Source organism: Rattus norvegicus, chromosome 2 (genome assembly GCF_036323735.1).
Source record: "Rattus norvegicus strain BN/NHsdMcwi chromosome 2, GRCr8, whole genome shotgun sequence".
In the NCBI taxonomy this organism is placed as follows: domain Eukaryota; kingdom Metazoa; phylum Chordata; class Mammalia; order Rodentia; family Muridae; genus Rattus; species Rattus norvegicus.
In genome coordinates, this window is record NC_086020.1 from 195,624,390 (window position 1) to 195,650,355 (window position 25,966).

Genomic DNA, 25,966 nt, shown 5'->3' on the forward strand with positions numbered 1-25,966 from the left:
CTGCCAGGGCCTTCCCTGAATTCTTCCAGGGTTGGCCAGGGAGTGGCAGTGTTGTTAATCATTATTACTGTATGCAAATGAGTATGCAAATCCCACAGGGTTCTAGGACTCTTGGCAAATGTTAATGGGGTCCACGCCCACCTCTTGAAGGGCCAATTGTACACCTTTCAGACTGACACATTTAAAGGAGCTTTGGTTGGAGTAAGTGAGCCTAGTAAGCTCCAAAGTACGGGAGGCCCAGAGTAGCTGAGACCTCAATAACTGCTACTCTGGAGTAGGCTCCGTTTGCCACAAGCCAGAAACCCTATTCTTGACTCAGGAAGGTCTTTTTCCAGCCACATTTAAAGACGCGTCCTGCCAAGTACACCATCACCCTCGCCACACATTTTTCTTTCCTCTGCTTTTGTGTCTCACCACACACCTCTCCATATTCAGAGCTGCCATCTCTCAAGCCACAGCGTTCCGGTCCCGACAGAGGCACGAAGCAGCCTGCTTCGCGATCTCCAGGCCCGGGATTCCCAGCACCCAGGCCGGAGACACGGAGACACAGGGAAAGCCGGCCACGGTTTGGCTTAGCAGCCAGGACTGCGCGCTACTCGTGCTGCCGCGGTGGTCATGGAACTCTCGGCTGGGCACTACGCACCCGTGGGCCTCCCACTCCTCACGCTGGGTCCGAGTACTAAGCAAAAGGGAACTTTGGGCTTCTGGAAAGCATCCAGACCCTGGACCCACTCTGGAAAGAGAGAAATGAAAGTTCCCAAACCCCCAATCTTAATTCTGGATATTTGTGATGGGACACTGGAGTGAATCCTGAACCTCTGCCCATGCCCTCTCTCACTCCTGTAGGACAAGCAGTTTGTCTTCTTTGGGATCTTTCCAGCACATGCAACTGACAGTTCAGGGTCAGTCTGGAAGCTTGTGGGCGACCGGCTGCACCTCACTAGGTGACCAAGGAGGAGTTAGTTGCTCTGCCCCGTGGGCAGTGAATGGGAAACAGACATCCAGTTAAGTGTACACACTCCACGCGCATACACGCCAGCGCTCCCTGCCACCTCTTTTCAACACGCCCCCGAACTCACGATCACGCCGCACGCCCGGCTCCTCCCCCACCCCCAAGCCAAGCTCACCTTGCCACGCTCTCCCCATGCCCACCCTCGCCGGCACACGCGCTCACACTCGCGTCGGCACACTCCACTACCACCTCCAGGCACACCCTAGGATTCCTCCACTCTCCTGGGGAGACGCACCAGGCTCTGCCTAGTCTCCCCGCCCCCCCGCTGCAGCCCCCCCACTCACGCGCGCGAGACACACACACACACACACACACACACACCCTCGCGCAGAGTCACTCCCCCTCGCACGCCCTCGCCCTGGGCACCCTCCCGCGGCGAGGCTCCCGGGTCCTCCTCCTCGTTCCCTCCGCTGCCTGGCCGCTCTGTGCTCTGGGGCCCGGCCTGGGGCCGCTCGGCCCGTGGGGATCGGTGGGGAGCGGAGGGCGCAGCCTCGCCGCCTCCCCCGGACTCTCCTCTCCGCCCCGCCCGCGCCGCGCCCCCACCGCCTCCTCGGGAGAGGCAGCCCGTGGCCGGCCGGGCTCCGCTCTGCGCGGCATCGGTGGCGGCGGGGGCAGGGAACGAGCGAACCGGAGCTCACGAGCCGGAGAGCGAAGCGGCTAGGCGGGGAAGGGACGCTCTGCCAAGCCCGGGCTGGAGCGGCGGTGGCGGTGGCGGCGGCGGCGGCGGGGGAGGGACAGCCCCACGGACGGACCGACGCACGAACCGACCGAGTGAAGGAGGGACGAGCGAGACTTCGCCGGCGAGGGGAGCCGCCCGAGCGGCGGCGGCTGGGCGCTTCCTCGCGCTGCTGGGCGCTCTGCGCCTCGGCGGCCCCCGGCCGCAGCTTTCTCGCGCGCGCGGGGCGCGGGGCCTGGGGCTGGCTTCGGCGAAGGTAAGAGGGAAGCGACCGAGCCTTCCGGAGCCAGCAAGTGCGAGGAGCGCTGCTCCCACGCCTGTTGCTCCGGATGCCCACGCGGCACCCTCCCACTCCCGCGCCCGGGTGGGTGGGCGCTGGGGCGCCGGAAGGATTGGGGGTGGGGCCGGGCCGTGGGGGAGCAGGCAGCCGGCCTGGGGGCGTCGGTTCCCTCGGCTGCGGAGCCACCTCCGGGCACTGTGGCGCAAAGAGGTTTGGGGGTGGGGGTGTGAACCTCTGCCCTCTTGCCATTGGCCTGCCTTCCCTCGCCGGGCGCCAGAATCAGCGCCCGGGGATCTGGCTGCAGGTGGCGACGGTTTGCTGTGTCCCCGCTCTTTGTGAGCTGAGAAGAGAAATGGCTGAGAGTGGAAGCTAGGAGCTGTTTGGGGCGCTTCGCAAAGTTCTCCAGCCAGGCGAGCCTGTGTTGTGCCTGTTAGAGATTGGGGGCTAGTCCAGCTTTTTGCCTGGCACATCTTCCACCCCGTGATCCCCAGCAAAGGTCCCATAAGTGTCACGAGAGGCCCCGGGGAAGGGGTTTCAAATACTCTTTTGCTTTAACAGGGTGTTTACACTGGGGATGGGCAGAGAAGTTACCTGGAAATCAACTAAATTCCTGTGCTTTCTTAGTGCTGGCATTTGATTCAGCCCACGTTGTTCTCCTTTCATCCCGGGCAGCCTTGATAAGTCAGCAACAGGCTGAGGTTCCAGACCTGAAATCAAGGCAACAAAAAGTCTCCGTGTATTTGACGGAGCCTCTGAACTTTCACGGGGTGATAGGCGGCACAATGCAATCCGCAACCAGGTTTTACAGGGTGGTCATGCATGAATGTAGGTGATGCTTGAATCGATGCCTTATTTACTGTGACTTCCAGGGAGCCTGGATGCTTAATCTCGGAAAGAAAGGGGGGCACCTGGGCATACATTCAATGCAACGCATGTGTACGTTTCCCCATGTGGGCACATACCGGCCCACTGAAAGGAGCTGATGGGTCTATTTTTCCGTGTCGCGTCTTGAATGCTATAAGACCCAAGTACACAAGGGACCTCCAGAGGAAGAAAGATTAACAGCTTGTTCCCTTTTGCTGTTGAGGAGGCCGGAGAAAGAGTTTGGGGAAACTGCACTGGCCATCCTAGGAGTGGCACTGTAAAGAAGAGGACCTGCATGTCCCAGGCCTGTGGCCCAAGGATCTCCAGCTTGGTTCCCCATGCTCATTTTATACCCAACAAAGTCCTGCAGACATGGGACAGACTCCCTGGGGGCATGAAACAGTTCCCAAGACCAGCTCTGGTTTCTGATGACTCTCCTCCGAGGTCATTGAAGGGCAGGTCTTGGTGATGTGACATTTTTGCTGCTTTGTGTCTGTGCTCAGGTGAAGTGTCAAACCCCAGGACAGGAGGTCTGCCTCTTTTTTTTTGACCCTCTGCGTCTAAAATAGAAGCTGCTTAGCAGGCCCTGACTTTTTGCAGCAGGAGAACGTGTTCTCTTTTCTTCTGGATTTTTCATGTTTGGCATTTCTCCGTTTACCTGGTTTTAATCGCTCCCTCCTGCATCCCCACCTCGCCCCACAGCCAAATCTTTCCTACCGTCAAACTCTTTTGCCACAAACAAAAATAGCTTCAGAGTTTTCATTTGTAAAGCATCCATGTCCTAGTAAAACCGTGGTATGGGAGGTGTGTGCGGTGCCATTGGCTGGAAATGGGGCCGCACTGTAGTGCCTGTTGCAGGGTTCATACCCAGGCCAGCTCTGAGAGGCGCTGGTGCTGTTAGGGGTGAGCGTTGCAGCAGTAACCCGCAGAAGCCCTGTTTAAGCCAGGTCATCCCTGCAGGGTTGTGTGGTGGGCGTGGCTGGTATGGATGTCAGCGTGGTGTCTGATAGGATGATAGTCTTCTTCCAAACCCAGGTGTGTACATGTATGTCCATGTGTGCATATATACACATGCACACAGAAAGCAGAAAAGGGATAATTGCTATTGTCTTGGTACTTTGAACCAGAAGGATAGGTTCCGAATCTCCAGAGACAGTCTGGTACTTGCATGGCCCTCTTGGAATAGACTGTCCTGGATTACTGCACAGGGTAAAAGTTTGCCCTTGGGACAAGAGACTTTAGGATGGATAGGGAGAGGATTGATGTTGCCTCTGTCTGAGCTTTCAATTATCCATCAGAAAGCAGTCTGTGAATTACTCATGGCCTTACAAGAGTTGACTCAGAGTAGAGGGTAAGAGCGTGGAGCTCGGCTTGCAAAGCCAGGCAGCGGCAATGGGATTCTAGAACCCAAGAGGCAGTACTGGGACACTGGCAGGAGAAGGGCATTGTCTGCTCAGAGCCATGTGTCTGGCTAACAAGGCTCTCCAGAGTACATCCTGATTCAGCAGTCTCTTTTTCTTGGCCACTTGAACCCCCATCAGTGCCCATCTCAGATACAACAGGGCTGTTAGGGGTCATGAGTGAAGGGGCCAGGAGGGGCCTGAGGCCTAGCCCTCTTCCATTCTAGGAGGATGAGGGGGTTTCTGTGGGTGGACTAGGTCTTAGATTGCCTTGGGTTCCAAGTGATGCAGGTCGTGTGCCCTGTTCTGGGCATCAGCCTCATCAGGAATTCCCAGAACTCCCTCTGCTGAGATGAGGCTCAGGCTAATTGCATCCCCACAGCAACCAACCCAGATGCTCTACTTCCCGCTCTGCATGGGCAGCCATCATAAGGCAGTTTCAGAGAGACTAGAGCTGTAGCCTCTGTGTCCTGGATCCAGGAGAATCGTTAGAACCGATGGGTCCTCTGTCACAGTCTTTTCTAGCTCCTTCATTTTACAGATGAGGAGTCAGCAACCCAGTAAGTTAACAGTGACTTGCTCCCAAAAGTTCGGGATAGTACCAAAACAGACTGAAGGGTCCCCAGAGCCTGTGCTCTCCGCTGCCTACTTCTACGGGAGCATCAGGATTGGGCTGCACCTAGTTCAGGAAAGCCATTTGGCAGTGAGCCAGACAGTGGTCTGTATTGAAAAATGTCCACGAATATATACATTGACTTAGCCACTTTGAGGGAAACTTCTGGGGCTTGGGCAATTTTTTCCTGTCGCTAATAGGTAGAAACATCGTAGGATTTTTCTGGGAAATAAATTAATGTTATGTGATATGCAAACGTGCCTTGGACAATGCCCAGAGCTTTGTCAGTGCCCGGGAAACATGACTTGAGTCAGAACTGGAATTATCTATACCCTGTGTTCAGCCCCTTAGAAACCAGCTAAGTACATGCTGAAAGAGAGGAACATCTGGTCCAAAGAAAACATAGCTCCTTGTAAGGGCAAATGCTTGAAGACAACTACAGGATGCAGGACATGTTTCCGAAGCTGCTCTCAGCGGTGTGTGGCTTACCCGCTGTCATGGATGAATGACCTCCATTCTTCTTGGTTCTCTCAGTTCCTATAATCAAGAGCGCATCAGGCCCACGCTGTTTGTCTATCCTCTAAGCAGTGACACCTATAGGAAGTGTCATTGTCATTGTTGTCTTCTGTAGCATCGGAACAACCTCCTTTACTAAAGAAGAGAGGGACTTATGCAAATTCCCCCTTAGCATGCAGGTGGGAAAGCTGAGGCAGAGAGCAACTCCTTGAGGACACTTAACTGAGACTCCAGTCGGTTCCCAGGATTACGGTTATTCAGGATTTTGATTGAACTCCTCAGAGTTCAGTTTAGAAAGAGAATAGCCATCTTTGGCAACCTCAGGAAACAAAGCAGCAAGGCCTAAGAGTTGAACTGACACAGAGCAAACAGCTTTTATAAAACAGTCTTCCTGGCCTGAGCACCTACTCAAGCGTGGCAGGCACCACCACTACTCAGTGTCCAGTCTTGATAGAAAGCTGAGATTGCATGGCCTTTGTCCTCAAAGATCTCTGTAGGCCTGGGGAGTGTCCTGCCCAGAGAGTTCTGACTACTTGCTAATCATGACAACTCCTCATCTGTAGTTTTCTTCCATGTAAGATGAGTACTACAGTGATGTCTCCTCCAGATTTCTTTCTTTTCTCTCTTCTTCCTCCTCTTCCTCCTCCTCTTCCTCCTCCTCCTCCCCCCTCCTCCTCCTCTCCCTCCTCCTCCTCTCCCCCCTCCTCCTCTTCTTCCTCCCCTTCTTCCTCCTCTTCCTCCTCTTCCTCCTCCTCCTCCTCCTCCTCCTCCTCCTCCTCTTCTTCTTTTTCTTTTTGGGAGCTTGATGGAAATGGTTCATGGATGCTTCCGGCACTGACTGAACCATGTGCGATCAGTTATGAGTAGTCCATTCAAAGTCAAATCCGTGCCCTGCACTTGCAGGTTATCAGGATGCCGGCCATCTGTAAGCCTTAGGTTTTGCTTTCCATGAAGTGATGCACATGGTAGACTCTTCCACCTGGGATCTCTGCCTGGGATCCCCACCTGGGTCGTTGTGAGGATTGAGTGAGGCAGCCATGGGAGACAGTGCAGTACCTTGCATAGAAAATCTGGCCGTTTATTACCATTAATGTCACTCCTGTTAGTGGAGAGATATAAAGCACCTGTAATCCAAGCTTGACCTGGTAGGTGCTAGAGGAGAAAGGCAGAGTGCAGAGACCCTACAGGAAGGAGAGCCTGGAAGAAAAGGAAGCATCACCGAGAAAGAACAGGTAGGATTTTAGTGAGTAGAGTGAGATAGGGACAGAGGGATATACACAGAGGCAGACATCCAGCGAGAGGAGGGACAGAGGGATATACTTAGAGGCAGACTTCCAGGGTTTGTCCGTGAGCCAGTCCCCGCTCTTGTTGTTGGAAGGGGGTAGGGTCCCTGGGCTGTCTGGATGATATGTTAAGCTGGGTCCCTTTATGAGGATGCTGGAACGCTATGCCGTGGAGCTAGGATTTTATTTCATAGGCTGTAGAGTTGAGCACAGAAAGAGCCTTGTTTTAGACTACTCTGGGTAGAATGAATTTCAGGGTAACGGGAGGAATCGGGGAGGGAAAGTGAGACGAGAATGTCAGTGGGAAGGAGTGTCAAGGGAACCCAGGTGTTCATAGTGTTTCATGGTTTTGCAGTCCTTTGAACGGGTGTGAAAGAGACAGGGTGAATGGCCTAGGGTGAGGAATGCTGTGAACAGAAGGTGAAAAGCAACATTCTGGATGGAGACAGGATGTTTCAGAGGCACCCAGGTAGGAAAGACCAGTAGCAGCTCAGGAGCATAAGAGTCAGAAGTTCTGGGGGTCAGTAAGCAGGCAGAGTAGCATTCCTGGAGAGACAAAGGCCAAAACTCACCACAAGTCTCTGTGGAATAAAAACCACCCGACAGCCACAACCAAACCAACAAACAACACAGCAAACTCCGAACGTCACCTCTGCCTCATTTGCTTCAATGCAGAAATAAGCCAAGTGAGTTCTAGAGAATCCAAATAACTCTTGAGTTAGGATTTGGCTCTGAGCTGTGTGATCAGTTTAGGATTAGTGGAGTTGAGCGTGCCAACCCCAGACAATTCCCCGTCACTGTTACGTATGTTTCTGTGTCGCCACATGTCTTCCCACAGATGGTATACATTGGGGGACTGCAGAGCCATTTCACTATCATCTTTAAAAAGGCAGATCTGGGAAGGTAAATGTGCTTCCCAAAGCCAAACATAGTTCTCTCTGCCATTAGTCTCCTCATCCGTGCTGGTGATTGTGACACGTGGTTCAGAAAGCCGTGAGTGAGGAGACAAGGGTGCCTAGCCTAGACGAAGTCTCGAAGGGTGCAGTAGAGGTCAGGTGAGGGAGCCTGGCATGGGATGGTGCATTGTTACATAATGGGAGGGAGCTCTGGGTTCTGGGCACATGGAGGCAGAAGACAAAGAATGTAGGAAAGGCTCTGAGCGTGACTCGGTCTTCTGGGGAGGGAGAGGGACAGTATGTGGAAGGCAGGTGGACGAAGAACCCAAGAATTCCTTCTCTGGGTGGGAGAGAAATCCCAGACAGCCAACCACAACCTCCCAACCTTTCCCTGGTCTGTCCATTATGCTCCCTGAAGGCTGGAAGTGGATATCAGCTTGCTAGGGTAAGGACCAGGTCAAGCATCCTGAAGAGTCAGTAGCAATCCGCCAGCTGAAGCCTTCTCTAAGGGAGTTAGGGGGCGAACTTTCCACTGGGCTCTGGGCTTCCTTGAGTCACCTGCCTTGACAGAATTTTCTAAACCCAGCCCCGGTCTCCTTCCCACCAGGGAGAAATAGAAAGGATGTGTTTACTTGATATCCTTCATTGGCACCCCATTCCTGATTACCCTGGTGGATGAGGAGTGAAATAAAAATTAGCATGTTTATCCCACTTTTAAATTCGTTTAATGAGAACTCATTTACCCTCTCCCAATTTAAATTCGTAATAACGCCATAACCTTTCAGAGCTCATTATTACCCATCTTCCCAGGTCTTCCTGTTAGAGAAGTGTTCCTTCCCAAGTACTCCTGGAGCCCCCTCGAGCTTGACACTTTGTCAGTCAGTCCGAGACATCTGATGACCGGGCCCTTTGCACAGCCCCTTGTCAGGTGCTGCCCTTGTATCACTATTGTGGTTCCCTCTTTTGGTGATTGCATGGGGACTTCCTGTTTCACTCAGCAATGATCCTTCCCCTGTACCTTTCCTCCAAAAATCACAGTGGACTCAGGCCCTTTCTCTGCTCTCTCCTATCCTCCAGGGGTCACTGAACTAACTAACTCCAAGCTGGTGCGTAGTGTCTGAGCAGCTACCAGCCCAAAAGCTGGAGTCACCATGGCGGCAGGAGTTGCAGCCTGGCTGCCTTTTGCCCGGGCTGCGGCCATTGGGTGGATGCCAGTGGCCAACTGCCCCATGCCCCTAGCTCCAGCCGACAAGAACAAGCGGCAAGATGAGCTAATCGTCCTCAACGTGAGTGGCCGTCGGTTCCAGACCTGGAGGACCACTCTGGAGCGCTATCCCGACACCCTGCTGGGTAGCACAGAGAAGGAGTTCTTCTTCAACGAGGACACCAAGGAGTACTTCTTTGACCGTGACCCGGAAGTGTTCCGTTGTGTGCTCAACTTCTACCGCACTGGGAAGCTGCACTACCCACGCTATGAATGCATCTCTGCCTACGACGATGAGCTGGCCTTCTATGGCATCCTCCCTGAGATCATTGGCGACTGCTGCTATGAGGAGTACAAAGACCGCAAGCGGGAGAACGCTGAGCGGCTCATGGATGACAATGAGTCTGAGAACAACCAGGAGTCCATGCCCTCCCTCAGCTTCCGCCAGACCATGTGGCGGGCCTTCGAGAACCCACACACCAGCACCCTGGCACTGGTCTTCTACTACGTGACAGGCTTCTTCATTGCGGTCTCGGTGATCACCAACGTGGTGGAGACGGTGCCATGCGGCACGGTGCCTGGGAGCAAGGAACTGCCGTGTGGAGAGCGCTACTCCGTGGCTTTCTTCTGCCTGGACACTGCGTGTGTCATGATCTTCACGGTGGAGTACCTCCTCCGACTCTTCGCGGCACCCAGCAGGTACCGCTTCATCCGCAGTGTGATGAGCATCATCGACGTGGTGGCCATCATGCCCTATTACATTGGCCTGGTCATGACCAACAACGAGGACGTGTCCGGGGCATTTGTCACACTCCGGGTCTTCCGCGTCTTCAGGATCTTCAAGTTCTCCCGACATTCCCAGGGCCTACGGATCCTAGGCTACACCCTGAAGAGCTGTGCCTCAGAACTAGGCTTTCTTCTCTTCTCCCTCACCATGGCCATCATCATCTTTGCCACTGTGATGTTTTATGCTGAGAAGGGCTCCTCCGCCAGCAAGTTCACAAGCATCCCTGCGTCTTTCTGGTACACCATAGTCACCATGACAACACTGGGGTAAGTCAGCACCACTGGCCTGAATAAGGGTGGAGTTGGGTTGATTGATTACAGAACTTTAGATGGCGTATCAGGATTGAAGAGAGAAGGTTTGGAGATAAAAGCCCTTCACTCAAGTCATGGGTGCCAGGAAAGCAGAATAGTCAGAAAAGGAATGAGTGATTTGTTTGTGGGTGGTGACTTGCTCTGAATCGAGTTTATTGGGGGAGGTGAGGCACATGTTTTATAAAGCACGGGAAAGTAAGTCACCATGTCTGTCCTCCAGACAACCAGTTCAGTGTGCATGGTAGCATGGTGGAGTGCTTCTAAGGACTGTGAAGGAAAAGAAAAAGAGAGGTGGGCAGTGGGGCAGAGGCTAGGGGAAGTCAGGTGAATGACCTACAATCTGCACACGCAGGTTTCCTTCCATGTCCCCTCCTGTGCCTTTTCTTTGTAGTATATTCCCAAGCTGCTTTCTCTTTTGCCTTGTTTCTATTCTGCCACCACAGACACTCGTGGATTCGGTGTCTCTGATTAGAATTTCTCTCTGTGACAATGATTTTGGGTTTTCTGCAAAGCAAGGTACTGGTTTCTTTTTTTCTCAAGAAAGAAGGAACAGTCTTGTTTTATCAGCTGGAGTCAGAGCTGGAATGACCCCAACCTACCCGTGTGTCTGTGAAATGGTCTCAATGGGTCATGTGGTCAGACAAGCAGCAGTATCATCAGAGGGAGAGACAAGTACTCAGTGAGGGCTCAGGTGACTTTCTTTTCCAGATCTCTGAGTTCTCCACTCCACTGAGGTCACAAAAATACATTTATGATGCTGGGAGGTGAAGCTTTCCATCAGAGGAAGGGACCCAGGAAGGAGATTAAAATCTTCACCCTAACAGGATTAGAGCAAATCAAGACAGCTTTGTGGAAACATAGATTTCAGAGGGGTTTCCGCCTCAGCAGTTGGAAGCCATGAGACTAATGAAAAATCCCTCCACAATTCATATGCCGTGTCTAGATTTGCTTAGACAAGGAAGCGTTATATCGCTGATGGAGAATTCATGAAGCTTTTTATTTGGTCTTTGACAATTCAGTTGGTGGGATCCTGGTGATTCAATTTTTTTTCCTGGCTGAACACCCCCTGTTGTGGTGCTATAGGTTATTCCACAGTGCTGCGTGTGTTTATTGGGAATGACTGAGCAGGTGATTGGACCTTTTAAAGTGATTGCATTTGTCATTCTGCCACAAGGGAGGAGCAGGGAGGAGAGCAAAGGGATGTCATCATCCATTTGCGAAGGCCAGGTTTGATCCAGGCATTTGCTTTAGTCTGTCTGTCTAAAGAAAGCTAGACAGCCATTCTTCCCAACCAACATGCGTACACACACACACACACACACACACACACACACACACACACACACCACACACACATGTACACAGACACACACACAGACACACACCCACATCATGTATACACATGCACATACACACCACACACACACACATGCACACATACACACACACCCCACATCATGCATACACATACACACATACATATACACCACACACACACATGCACACATACACACACAGACACACACCCACATCATGCATACACATGCACATACACACCACACACACAGACAAACCACACACACACATGCACACATACACACACACCCCACATCATGCATACACATACACACATACACATACACCACACACACCACACACACACATGCACACATATATACACACACACCACACACACATGCACACACATACACACACAACACACACACATGTACACACACACCACATCATGCATACATGCGCACACATGCACACATACACATACACAACACATGCACACACACACATGCACACGCACCCCACATCATGCATACACATGCACACATGCTTTCAGACAGCTGCTCCCCAGAGTAAGAATGTTTAGCTCTGGGACTTTATCTTTCTTGGAGCAAATGGCAGATGTAAGCTTTTGGCACTATGGGATGTTTGGGACAATGTGACCTGTGTGCTTGGTTTCATATTTGTTCCATCTCACTGATCCTGACTATTCTTCCTCTTCCTAAAGAAGCCCAGGTACCTTATCCCAACACTCAGGCATGCCCCTGACATGATCCCGAGTCACCAGTGCCTTTAGTTGCCTCTTGATGGGATTCCTGACATGAAAGGGAGGAACTTGTATTGGGATAAATCTCAGGCAGATTGATGGGTGTCAGAGTTAAAATGGGATCATCTTGAAGGAGATTAATAGGAACACTACTGGCCACCTGCCCATTACTTTTTATTATTAGTATAATAGCATCTGGGTGTCTACTGTGTGTCAGCAGTGTGCTGAGCACTTTGCATATATTATCTTTAAGTCCTCTCAGCAGCCTTGCAAGGTAGGAAAAGCTCCTTAAAGATACAGAAGGTGAGGCTCAGAGGGGTTCAGTAAATTTCCCATAGTCACAGAGCGGATTTTCAGATGCCAGTCTATGTGTTTTCAATGTCCTTTCTCCTTTCACTGTGTCCTATGGTTCCCACTCCATCATGACCTCTAGTAGAAAGCAGTCGGGCCCCTTGGGCTTATTTTTACTTATTATTGCTTTTTTAAAGATAGCCTCAGGATGTGTGATATTCTGCTCTAGTCAAATTACTAGTTAGGCAAGCACTAGCTTGCTGAATATTATATGCCAGGCCCTGTCCTGGGCACACAGAGACTGGACACACCCTACATTTCCTTCTGCACAGGTCAGAAGACATCATTAGAGACCAATGGCTGCTCTCATAGATAAGCTTGGGGTTTTGCTACTGTTTTTACTGTGGGGTAGAGGGTGGTTTCTTTGAGGGTTTGTCTATAGAGGCAGGTGCGAGTCCAACATCAGGGGTGGACAGTGCTGGCTTCACACTTGCTTTCTTGGAGTAGTTCAGGGAGCAGGCTGACTACAGGAGACGGTAAGTGAGAAGGAAAAGTGTCTGCCTACACTAGAGGTAGCTGTGGCTCCCCTCCAGGTCCTGGACGGCCTCACTCCACTCCCCAGTGACAAACAGGCTTACCTCTCCATCCACAATACTCTGAAATATCTAGCTTCTGAGGAGTGAACTAAATGAGCTAGAAAAGAAACTTTTAGTTCTATCTTCCTGCAGTTCAGACAGATTATGAGAAAGCAGCTCTTTTTCTTCTTTCCACCTTGTCTGATTGTGCTAGATCAAGCTACTTTGACTTTGACCTGAGCTGGCAGTTGGCACCATTACCAGGCTCTTTTGTTTGGCTATACATAGCAGGTGCTTGGCAAAATGCTTTCTAATGGAGGGGTCAGTGTAAATGGGACACCTTCCCCATTTGGTTGGTTGGATATCATTCTCGGTCTCTCCCAGATCTAACTGTCCTTTTTTGAGGATAAATTTAAGATTTGAGCCGGCAGCCACTCCGGTCCTGGGTGCTGCCTCAGCTCTGCTGTTCCAGGAGCGAGGAGAGCGGACCGTACTTGGTTCCTGATCTGTCCGCTGAGATGCTTGCTCTACAAGACCACACTTATGTTCTTGCCCTTACTAGGGGGCTCTCTGGCTCAATCCTGGAAACTTTCCCTTTCTCCTGGCTGATTTCTGTTCAAACCACATTCACTGGCCAGTTTTAGCCCGCTTCCACCATTGCAGGAAGTTCATCTTTTTCTTAGTCTATGTTGACTTTGAACCCATGTGACTAGGAACTATGATGGACCAAGTCTGCACCTGTCCAATTGCTGTCTGTGGCCCTTCCCTGCCCGACTCCTTCCCGAGCTCCCATTTCTAATCAACAGCACGGCTTCAGCTCCTTCTCAGAGCAGTGAAGGCAAGGTGCTCAGAGCCAATGTAAGTGAAGGTGTTTGCTCTGCCGGGCTCTGGTTGCCTTCCCACTACCTCACTCGTGTGTTGGTAGATGTTCTCCAGGGAAGGCTCTCCTGAAGCCAATTATCACCATTTATTTAATATTTCAAAATACTTTAAGCACACAAGAACAACTGACAGCCCAAATTATCACCCAGGCTTGAAGATGTCTTTCCTCAGCAGGCTCCTGTGCTGGTAGGAAAGACCCCTGAGCTGTGCCTAGGCTTCCCTTGTGCTCCCTTGACAGTTGAGCTCCCAAATGCACCATTCAAAGATTAATTTCTGTGTTCATAATTGATGCTATAAATAAAACAAATCCCCAATTATCTCAGTTAACAAAGGAAAGGGATTACGCGGAACTCCCAATATTAAATAAGAAACATAACTAGTTTGGGAATGTATTGTATGAGGTGAGTTTTGTCAAAGCAAATTTCCCTTCTTAATTTTGCTTGGCTTTGATTAGCATTATGGTGGATCTGGACTGGCTGAGCAAGACCTTGGGGCGACTCAGGTGAGGAAACAGAGAAGCAAGAATTTGGGAGCCTTTGGGTGTGTGTCCACAGAGTCTGTGGTGGTTTGGGGAGCAGCTTCAGGCCTGGATGGACTGGACAGCTCTTGAACATCTTAAGCGGGCGGGGAAGTTGGGTTTGGGAAAGGTCAGGGAAGGTATAGAGCAGCCTCTGTTCCACACACGGTGACTCACTTACATAATTGTCATCAGCAGCCTGTCTGTCACCTTGTGCTCTAAGATGAGAGCATTTTTGACAGTGTCCAAAAATCACTTTAACAAAAGCAGAATGGATTTTTTCTTTTACTTCTTCCAAGCACGAAGCAGTCTGCAGGTGATTTGCATTTCCCTTAAAAACCTAATCCTGAAGGGAGCCTGTCTGAGGTTCCAGGAGGCAGGAAGACTTGACTTGGAAGTAGAGAGAAGAACACCAAAGGTTGAGCTTCTCGATCAGGCTCCCCTGGTGCCAGATATGAAGCTTGTCTGAGATGTGGTTTTATTACTTCTTCAGTTTTAAATATTCTGTCTATACTTTTACAGGGATCACCAATACCTCAGACTAGATACTGGCCGACAAAGTTATCTATGTGAGGTAGACCCTTGCCCACAGGCCTGCTCCGTATTCTGCTTCCTGAGAACGAATGACCTGCAGGTCTTTTCTTTGTTAGCATTTCTTAACTGACAGTTTCCTGGCGCTAGAATTCCCAAAAGAGGATGCAAATTTACATCTCAACAAAGGTTCTTCCTTTCCTTCAGTGTTTGTGAGTGCCTACTGTGTACCAGAGGGCATTGCGGACTCTCAGAATACACAAGCACTATAATTTCATAACAGTGCGATGTGAATCTGCCAGAAGAACCACACATTTCCCTTCCTCAGAATGTGAACAGTCATCTTCCCAACGTGAACCTCCACCGTCTTCTCCAAGAGTCTTCCTGGAACTGAGCAGACAGGGAGGACAAACACTCAAGGCCTCAGCCTTAGGAAGGCTGGGACTTCTTGCAAGGAATGTTTGCTGTGAGCCTTTGCATAGGATCAGGCTACTTGACATGGTCATCTTGAGACATTCCAGGGCTAGGGAGAGACATAAAGAGAACCGTAAGTTCCCACCCACCATGCCTCTCTTCATTCAGCTGTTCTCCAATATTCCCCAAATATCAAGTCCTAGGCACTACGATTCTTGCATTCTGATAGAAAAGACAATCCAGTAAATAGATAAATAAACACACTATTAGGATACATGGGAGAATAAAACACATCATAACGCATAGGGAGTGCTGGGTTACTCTTTAACAGCCAGGTCCCCTGGAAACAGTCCCCAGGGACTTCCTATTCAGAGCCAAGGTGGCATGGTTGTCAGAAGTTTGAGTTGATTCTCCCATTAACTTTCTGATCTCCTGCCACTGCTTGAGAGATTCCATTAGGAATTTCCTTGCTATTCCAAGAATACCATATTAAGGACCCTCTTACCGGATGATTTTTTTCCTGTTTCTCTCTACTCCGTCCATATTCTGATGGGTGAGTTCAGCATCTGAGAGGCCCTTCTTGATCCCTTAACATAAGATAACGTGGCAATGGTAGTGACATCATGGGTGAGAGCAGAGATTGGCTCTTTAGAGGTAGAGAGAAGGCTGGGACAGTAGCTCAGTGCCTGCTGTGCAAGCATGGGGACTTCAGTTGGGATCCCCAGAAACTACTTGAAAGCCAGGCACAGTGGCAAAACTATACTCCAGCACAGGAGTGAGGGTGTGAAGACAGGTGAGTCCCTGCACCTCATCTGCCAGTCAGTATAGCTGGGTTGAAGCGCTTCAGGGGAGAAACTCTGTCTTAAAAGTTAAAAGTGAAGAGAGATAAAGAAAAGACACCCAAAGTTGACCTTTAGCGTCTATACACATGTGTTGGGGGATATCTTCTGCTTGTATGTACTAACACGTGGAACACACACACACACACACACACACACACACACACACACACACACACTTACTTTAAAAGTAGAAAAACCAGGAAGCTTTCTCAGGAAGTATTCACTGGCCTTTCTCCCAGTAAGCCAGCTAAAAGTTCATGGCAGGGGATTAGCCATGATGACCTTCTACACCCTTGGGAGAAACATTTGGCAAGAAGAGGCTTGACTCCAAAACCCAGGGCAGCAGCTAGGACATCGGCAGGGAACCAGCAAGCCCAGACAACCAAGTTGTAGCCACAGCATCGGAGAGAGGAGTAGCTGGCAGCAGGGCTGGAGAGCTGGATGGAACTTTCCCTTTTTTCTTACCCAGGCAATAGCTACTGATATGCTTGCCACGTGCTCACCATTGTGAAGGCCCAGTCCTGGCTCTGACACAGAGACCACTCCGAGACTGTGGTTTCTGCTTCAACATAGGGTTAACCCAGGGCTTCTGCAAAAATGGCTAGCTCACATGGGTGGCCCTGGGAGCAGCTCAGGTGTCTCGCTCTGGGAGCCTTGTGATGCCTTTGCTTTCTGATCTGGCAGTTCGGATCACTGCAATTTTTGAAAAAGGATTTCCACGCTGGTATTCATTTCCCAGTTCCCTTCCGGAATGTCTGGAAATCAATCTCAAGCTCTCTCTGCTCGACTCTGTTTGTGGTGCTTTCTTTAAACACACTGGTAAACACAAACATGATTCTTCCTGAGGAACCACAATTATTCTGCCTTGAAATACTGTAAACAAAAAAACAGAGGGCCCTCCCTCTCCTCAGCCAGGAACGAGCCCCCTCAGCTGCGCTTGAATGTGTTCAGTTCTTCCAACCAGGAAGGAGTGCTAGTCCTAGGCCGTGTAAAACTCTGGACCACACTCCACAAAGGCTGGGAGTTCTGAGCCAAGGACTGGAGCAGGGCCCTTCCACCATCCTTGGGCTCAAGAGCCTTCGTACAACCGGCCGTGTCTGGGAAGCTGACCCTGGAACACTCATTTGTAGAGATTCTGCTTTTGGTGATGTTCAAGTCAGTAGTTCTCTTCTGGAAAGTAGGAAGTCAGCCCTCAGAAATCGTCTTTGGAAAGAGTGTGTAATATTGACCTCTGACCAACGTCTAAGAAAAATTTGTTTGTTTTGAGAAAGGAGTTACTCCTGTGTTTGGGGGCATCCCCTGGACAGGCTTCGTGCTGAGTTTGGCTTCTTATTTGCCAATCTTGTTTTCCTCAGAACACGCCAGCCCCTTGCAAATGTATGTGGGAAGGTAGGACTGGAGGGGGAAGAGAGCCCAGCCTTGGCTGACCATGACTGGGTGGAAGAAGATTACATTTAGCTTACGTAATCACATTCTGGGTGCCAGGACTTGAATGAGTGTCATTAAAGTGAATCAGAAATATCATTTTAATATAAGTGCCACCTCACACACAAGCTGGCTGATGGAGAGATGGATGAGGCCGGAGACGCCTCCTTTGTAGCTCGATGCTGTAAAATCCCATCACCTTCATTATTTCCCACCAAGGCAACGCATCAGAATACCCATGAGTGGCGGAACAGCTTGAATTTAATATACAGAAAGTCCAATCAAACAATAAATGGATGGAACTATATAAAGAACCCATTTTCTGGGAGGCTGGCTCCATTCTCTGGGATTCAGCTCCCTGACACATGAAATGTGCATCAATTTTCACCAACTAATGCAGCTGCCGAATCGCCACATGCGGTATTTGTTTGCTTCAGAAATGGCAAAGGGGACCTTTCCCTCCTACGTTAACTGGCTATCAATGCAAAGTTGCAAATCTCATTCTCTTTGATTTGCATCCAGTGGCTCCCAGTGGCCCAGCAAGGTACCTTGCAGTGCCAACTAAAGCGGAAGCATGCCCCCTTCCCCACCCCATCCCGGATCTCGCCACTCCCAGGGGCATTTCATCATGTTGGAACCAGGGTGAGCATTGTGGGAGCTGGGAGTCTTTACTCTCGGCAGTCATCGTAGAGACATCTTGGGATGTCTGCCACACTCTGAATGTCTGTGACATTATCAGGATGGTTCATCGTCCTTCCTTTGAGGTTGTATGGAGCAAACGTTTCATTCTCCATTGGGTTCCTCCCATCAGCATAGCTCTGCACATTGTCTTCCACCCCTGTCTCCCAGCCAGTTAAGGAGATATTATAAACATAAATATCAATAGATCAGTCAAACAGAAGAAGAAAAAACACTAGCTGTTCAAAAATCATACAATACTGCCTAAGGCTGATAGAAAATAATGTTTTTTTTTCCCTTTCTGATATGGGATCCTTTGCAGTTATTTTTCCAATGACATGAGTAGGAGAGTTAACCCTAATTAAAGGCTTATAGACTTTTAAGAAGGATTAGTTAACTTTTACTTCTCTCTGGATATATGTACTTTAGCAGTGGGGGTGGGGGGAGCTTAAAGTAACTAGTATTGGAACCACAGATAGCATAAGTTTCATTTGCTTCAGTAACTATTGAACATCCTGTTTGCAAGGTGAAGTACAAGGCAATGATGGAGACATAAAAATAAATAAGAGGGCTGGGTATGGAGCTCAGAGGTTCAATGTTTGCATAGTATATGCAAGGTCCATGGTTCATTCACCAGTACTGTTATAATGAGTCAGACTGGGGAACAAGAGTGGGGGGAGGGATATCCTGAGAAGGTTATTGTATAGCAAGGGATGTATGTTCACAGGCATGTACAAGAAAGAAAGGGCCATGTTCTGAGACGATCAGAAGAGTAGTATTGCAGAATAAGTATTCAATATTTTCTGATGAATGATTGGCCCCACAGAGGAGGTGGGCAGCATTTAGGCAAACCAATGGCGAGTAGTGGGAATGGGAAACACAAGGAACTCATGACAGGGCATGATGCTTCAGAAGCTTGCCTCCTGTTGGTTGGGGTTTAGGATATAAGGACAGGAACATGGCTTATAATAGGTAGGCACAAAGTGTTTGCCAGGGACTCAGAAGACCCAAAATAGGAGGGCAAGGAGCTCAGTTGGTAGGCATCAGGAGCCATGAAACATGTTCTGGGTGCATCCATGAGGTAGATTCGCTTGGCAGCTGGCTCTTGGATGGGTGTTAGAAGATCTTTTGGATGCAATACAGTCATTCATAGACTTGACGACGTAAGAAGTGAGGACGTTCTGAATCCAGATAGCTACAGCAGAACAAGAGAGGACTTGAATGGAGACAGCCGGGAGCGGTCTGAAGGAACTTTGGAATATAAGAGTGACTAATGAGAAGCATGAAGCTGCAGATTCTAGAGAAAGATCAGGTTGATGGGGGCTCAAGAGAGAGGGACCATGACCTTGACTTTGAATCTGTGAAGTTTGCTGATAACCCCAGAAAATGGCTCTGGGGCTCCTCTGGGAGAACAAAGCTAAGTGAGAAAATTGGTAGAGACTCTTGAAGGCAGGGTGTGAGGAAGGAACTTTCAGGAATTCTTGCCCTATGTCTTACTTGAGTGCACAGCCCTGATAGGTACATTGGTACCATTTGCAAATGACTTTACTAAAGCCTCTCTCTTATCTGTCTCCTTGGCCTATAGAACTTCACTTTCATACTGTGTTTCTGCTATAACTAAGAGGGGAGATTGATCCTCTGAGTAAAACACGGTTTTATTTTTAGTGTCCTATAATGGTAAATAAATAACAGTACCCACCAGGGGACAATTTTTGTTCATGGGTTTTGCAATAGAAAGTAAATAAATATGCCCTTATGTGAGCATGTGGATAGGAGGGGAGATCAAAATCGTCACTGACAGACCTAGAGCCATCTCCGCCTGGCGCAGGGTGATACTGAGAGAGCTACAGTCTTTGCCAGCCTTTTGCAGTGTCAGACCCTGGGGCAACGTTTCAAGAACTTGAGACATTTCTTCTCCCACTTGCTTTCTTCTCCCCTCCCCCCGGGGGAAATATGTTAGCTGCACCTGTTGAATCACTGGACCTGTCCTCTGACAGGCTCCCCGTCTCTCATTTGGGTCTTTGGGAAGCAACTAGGGAAAATGATGCTTTCGTAATTCAGTAAATGCACCTCACAGCAAAGAAGACACAACTCAAGTTCATATTCATACCTTCAAAGAGAGAGAAGGGAAGCTCCAACCCCTATGAGGTGGGTATTTGATCCCATTCTGCGCATGGGAAGGCCATGACACTGTGCCCAAGCTCCCACACTGCAGTCACACTGAGGTTTTTTGAGTCCATTGGGGTTCACTGGGCCTCCTAACGAGCCTCGCTCCAATAAAAGATGTCTGTGCTCACAGAGCTGTATTGCAGGCCTCGGTAAGGAAAGAGGAAGGGGACAGTGGAAGTGGCATGTTAATGCTGGTTCCACGGAAGTTATGGCATTTCAGCTAGACCTTGAAGACCCTAGTAGAAAAACTAAATGCATTAATTGGCCATTTATATAACAGGTACAGTGAGAATGTGCATCACACTAGAGCTGTGGGTCTCAACCTGTGGGTCACGACCCCTCTGTTGGGGGGCATACATCAGATACCCTGCATAACAGATATTTCCATTACAATTCATAACAGTAACCAAATTGCAGTTATAAAGTAGCAATACAAATAATTTTATGGTTGGGGTCAGCACAACATGAGGAACCGTATTAAAGGGTTGAGACATTAGGGAGGTTGAGAACCACTGTACTAGGAAGAGAAGTTGTGGACGGAACAGAAAAGTTCTTGGAGTGGACATCCTAGTAGGACCTGACAATAAACAAATAGGTAAGAATGAAAGGTGAGAATGGAATGTTGACTTAAAAGACACAGAGGGCTGAAGTTGGGAAGTGAAAGGAAGGGGAGCCTGCTGTGTAGGAAAGTATAGGGGGTCACAGGACAGGACAGGGGCAGCAGCTGCTCCTAGTTTCCTTTGTGACAGCGCCCCTAGCAGGTGGTTAGGAGTCCGAGAGAGGCTGTGCCCAGGCCACAGCAATGACTTAAGAGCTGTGATTGAGCCTCTTTAGAGCTGTAATTCAGCAGTGGAGAAGTGAGTGTTTGCCATCTGTTCTGAAGACAGACGGAAGAGTGGAAATAGGCTCACCCTGATCGCGAGAGACCACTGCCATCCATTACCCTTCACAGCAGTAGCTGAGGATGCTTGGCTTCAACAATGACCGAGGCATGAGCTTAATACAGGTTCTTTAGACCGGCTTACCCTCCCAACCACCTTAGAAAGGAGATTTTCTGCTATTGCATCTGGTTTGTAGTTAAGTCTTGAGGCCTACTCAAGGCTGACTTCTTGTCTGTGCAGAGGCTGGGTTTCCCAGGGAATTGGTCTGTGTAGCATCCACTCTTCCCCACTCACCCATCAGCCACTTGAGTCCAAAGGAAACCGGAGGACGTTTCCTCAGAAAAAAGGAAAAATAACCGTCCTGGCTGTGTCTCGTGCAAGAAGAGAGACACAATGGCCTACCTCACTAGTACTGCAGGGTTCATGTACAAACGTTCTGAGAGGAATGGATGAACACAGAATGTAAGGAAGAAAATGTCCGAGGGCAGAGAGACCAAGCCAGCCGGCACAGGCAAGTGGAAGCTGGGCTTGTCTGGGCTTGTGGAGAAATGGACACTGGTGACAGGCAGGCAGGGAGGTTACCAATAGGCAAAGCACAGCTGATGAAAAGGGGGAGCAACACAGGCAGAGGTGGGAACTCCACTGCATTGCAAACTCTCCCTTGCCAAGGAAATATGCTTACTACATAAATATCTTTTATAATAACTTTTGCAAGTCTCAAACTATTTCCTTGCCTGGAGAATTTCTGGTCCCAAGTGGCCTTGTTTGGTGGCATCCCTATAACCTTTCCAGAGGCCTTTGGCTACTTCTTGTCCTAGCTGGCCCCTCCCAGCACCCTAAAGGAATCACAACTCAGCCCAATTCAGAGTTGAGGGACACTGGCCTGCTAGGGAAGAGGGCTGTGTTCTTCTCCTGGCCTCAGGCCTCCTGTCCCTGGATGTCCTCACCCTTAGCAACTGACCCTTTGTCATGGACCTGTGACTACTTTTACTTCCACAAAGGTGGGGATGGAGAGTAGAGCAGTCACCTAGGGGTTTTAACCCCTGAACTGTCATGGCCAATGCTGGTTCCTCCTTGAAGAGCCCTGGTGCCAGGTGTGACAGTTTGTATGTGCTCAGCCCAGGGAATGGCACTGTTAGATGGTGTGGCCTTGTTGGAGTAGGTGTGGCACTGTGGGTGTGGGCTATAAGATCCTCATCCTAGGTGCCTGGAAGTCAGTATTCTGCTAGCAGCCTTCAGATGAAGATGTAGAACTCTCAGCTCCTCCTGTACTGTGTCTGCCTGGATGCTGCCATGTTCCCACCTTGATACTGGACGGAACCTCTGAACCTGTAAGCCAGTCCCAATTAAATGTTGTCCTTTATAAGACTTGTGTTGGTCATGGTGTCTGTTCACAGCAGCGAAACCCTAACGAAGACAACAGGTATGGATGGTTTTAGGTTTTAGCAGTGTGGCTATGGGACTGTGCTGCCTCTTTGGTGCCATTCTTGTGCATGAGAGATGGGAAAGGACAGTATACAGTGTACAGTATACGATCGGAGGCTGTTTGTGCATTCCCTTCTTTCTCAGCCCCTTTCCTCTGCCTGCAAACACTTCTGGAAATTCTCCCAAGACTTCTGCACCAGAAAATGTTTTCAGAGTCATATCCACCTTGACTCCAGACTCCAGCCCCATATCCTCTTTCAACAGGAATGTTTCAAGCAGGCAAGAGGCGTTGTGTCTGTTAACAAAACATTCTCCTGCATCTGTACTGCCACACTCAGAGGTTGGGCAGAGCTTAGGGGGAGCTTAGGAAACTCCATGCCCACTCCCCGCTCCCTACCCCTACACCATGCCTGACTTCCGAATATCTCCATGTAAGGGCAACTTCTCATCTGAGGAGGAAAGGCTATGGAGTCCACACTCAGAGTGTAGTACTTTATGCCTGAACTGGCTTATGTGGGTTGGCCAAGTCCTAAAGCAAGGGTGGGGCTCTGGGGAACCATGGAAAGACCACCAGATCGGAAACCAGTGGAAGTGATGGTAGAACTAGCTTTGGATACTACGAGATCTTGGGAAGGTTATCTCTCCTCTCTGGTTGTTAATGTCTTCTAAATGGTGAGAGGGATGTATTTGGCGACTTCCCTGTTCCTAGCTAGACAGCTACTAAAGCCCTGAGTCCTTTCTGCTTCCAAGGAAAACAGGTCATTAGCCTAGTAGCCTGAGTTATCAACGCCAGAAGAACTGGTCTTTAAATGGTCAGACACTTGGCAACCTTCCCATTTCTACTTCTTCTTCTCTAAAAAAGACAGAAGTTAAGAATCCTTGACCAAAGTTCCCCATAAGAAGCGCAAGTCCATAGGGAGGCCTGACAGGCCCTGCTTGGGAATCCCCTTCCTAGGAATCCTTCGGGAGCCTGGGGGTAAGAAGTAGGCTGTAGTTGAGGTCAATGTCTGCTGAAGCCCCAGGGTGGAAGCCATGCTGGAAAAAGCAAGGAGTTATTAATTCGGTTCTCTGGGATCATCAGTATGGTCAAGAGAATGGCATCAGGCATCAACCTTGGTGGTGAGGATCTTTTAATGGGTCTAGTTCACTGTCTCTCTTCAGTGCTGGCCTCACCCACTCCAGCAGAGGGCATCTGGTCTACCTACATGGCTCTGGGGCAGGGGAGATACCCCTGTTTGCTATGGTCCATTTCTTAGTTGGCAGAAGTCTGGGAGGATTCATTCAGTGATCACAGGGCTCTACATACAGAACCTGTTCTCCTCATTTAATCAGGGGTTTTGAGGAACCAGAAGGCTTTTTTAGAAAATAGTTTTGGAAGGCAGGGAGAATTATGGTCACAGAAACCACTTGGAGACTCAGATATCTGTCCTGGGATGGACAGTATGACTGGGTTCCAGTAGAGTATGTGTGTGTAAGCTTCTAGGGTAAGCCACCACCCAGGATCCTTGCTAAACCGTGAGCTAACAGTTAAGAACATGTGAAATATGGCTGGCTGACTTCTGGGGGGGGGTGACTGGACCCCCCATACTTTTCCACTACTCACCCCATGGGCACCTCTATCTTTTCCATACCCCGCCTTCCTCACCAACTTATTTTTCTTATACTGTTGTCATCATCATCTGAAAATGGCTCTTCCTTTTTCCACTTCCCTTATTTATTACATGAGATCCCCATAGGAACATAGCAGACTCTATAGGATGCAACCCTACACATCTATAGTGTAAGCAGCATGACTTACCTTACTTTAAGTTATTTGAATGAAACCAACCGTTAAATGATTAGAGAGGACCGGGGAGATGGTAAGCTTGCAGGCTCCCTTGGGGCTGTGAGCTTCCCATTGACTTTCTTTCCAATGCAGGGAGAGGATGAGAAACAAGAGGTGGCTAAGGTGGTTACAATGCAGTGGAGCCATGTAGAAATGGCAAAGGTATCACATCTAGGGAATCTCTCTCTCTCTCTCTCTCTCTCTCTCTCTCTCTCTCTCTCTCTCTCTCTCCCCCCCCCCCCCCAAAGGCCTGAATTAAACAGCCATGCTTTCAAGCAGCTCTGGGCTCCTCAGCGTGAGAGACTCTGGTCTTAGACTCCAGCAACAAGTAGACACTCCCCTCATCCCCACTCCGCCCCCCTCCCAGCACATATAAGGAGCTCAATGGATGGCCACTGGCTCATTGAAGCCGTATTGTAGCCCTGTGTTTCTATCCAAGTGGAGTGAGAAGCACCAGCAATGGCCTGAGAAACACACTGTGCATAAAAACTTTAAGCTGAGTAAGACTAGAGAGTGAGCCCAGGTACAAGGGTTGTACATTCAAAGCATAAAGTAAAGGAGGAGCTGGCAGTTCTATCTGGATGAGGCCAAGGAATCATCAGGGTTTTTGTGAGAAATCACAAAGAGACAGAACTGGTATGAGCCCGTAAGTCCTGCTAGAAAGATGGTTTGCAGAGCTGAGAAGGAACTCCAGGGAGAAAGTGAAAGCTGGAGGGGAGAGAGAAATGGCTACTGTGCTCTTAGGGGAGGGCATATAGAGATGCATGAGTGTGTTGGTAAGTGGGGGTGCACGCCTTTAAACCCAGCACTCAGACAGAGGCAGGAGGGCCTCTTAAATTCAAGGCCAGCCTGGTCTACAGAGTGAGTTCTAGGACAGAACTAGTTCTAGCCAGAGCTACACAGAGTAACCCTACTTCAAAAGGAAAAGAAGAAAGAGAAAGAAAGGAAAAAAAAGAAAAGAAAAAGGAAAAGAGAAAAGAAAAAAGGAAAAAGAAAAGTGTGTGCTTGTGTGTACGGGCGAATGAGAAGGTCTCCCTGCTGTGAGGGTGGCAGGTGAGGCAGGGAAGATTCTCTGGTGACCTGGACTACCATCAAAAATGGACGTCGTTTTCTTTTTGCCATCTGGAGTCCTTTTGTTTTGTGGACTCCTTGAGATGACTGTCTTTCCCTGCTCCAGAGCTACATATTCAGGTTACTCCTGGAATCAGGCCTTTGAATCCAGGAGGAGAGAGGGAGGGATGGGGGTGTGGTGGTTGGGGGGTATGGAGATAGGGAGGGGAGAGGGACAGGAGGGAGAGGGGAGAGAGGAGATTTCCTTAGATGAAATGGTCCACAGATGAATGGACCCCTCCCCTACCTCCTTTTCTCAAAGAGTTGCTCTGGGCCTGGAGAACCTAGAGAAAATTGCCAGGTGACTCTTCCTTGAATTTTTAGTCTTGTTTATGAAAAGAAAAGTGTTAGGGGTGAGTAAGGAGGAGCAACAGAGCCTCCAGCTGCGGCTGAACTCCAGTATGTTGTCGCCCAGATCCTTTAATCAACAGACATTTCTGACATGTTGTCCATGTGTTCTGACCTTATACAATGATGAGCACCTGTCAACTCTGGTT

General features: G+C 49.5%; 1 protein-coding gene across 3 annotated transcripts in view; it reads left to right on the top strand.

Moving 5' to 3' along the window:
• Nucleotides 1-1,926: 1,926 nt before the first annotated feature.
• Nucleotides 1,927-25,966, top strand: part of Kcnd3 (potassium voltage-gated channel subfamily D member 3) — a 217,375-nt gene continuing 193,335 nt past the window's right edge. For all 3 annotated transcript variants that reach the window (NM_001270962.1, NM_001270963.1, NM_031739.3), the window contains exons 1-2: nucleotides 1,927-1,944; nucleotides 8,618-9,797. In NM_001270962.1, the coding sequence (NP_001257891.1) occupies nucleotides 8,692-9,797 (1,106 nt within the window). In that variant the 5' untranslated portion in view covers nucleotides 1,927-1,944; nucleotides 8,618-8,691. The remainder of the gene's footprint in view (nucleotides 1,945-8,617; nucleotides 9,798-25,966) is intronic.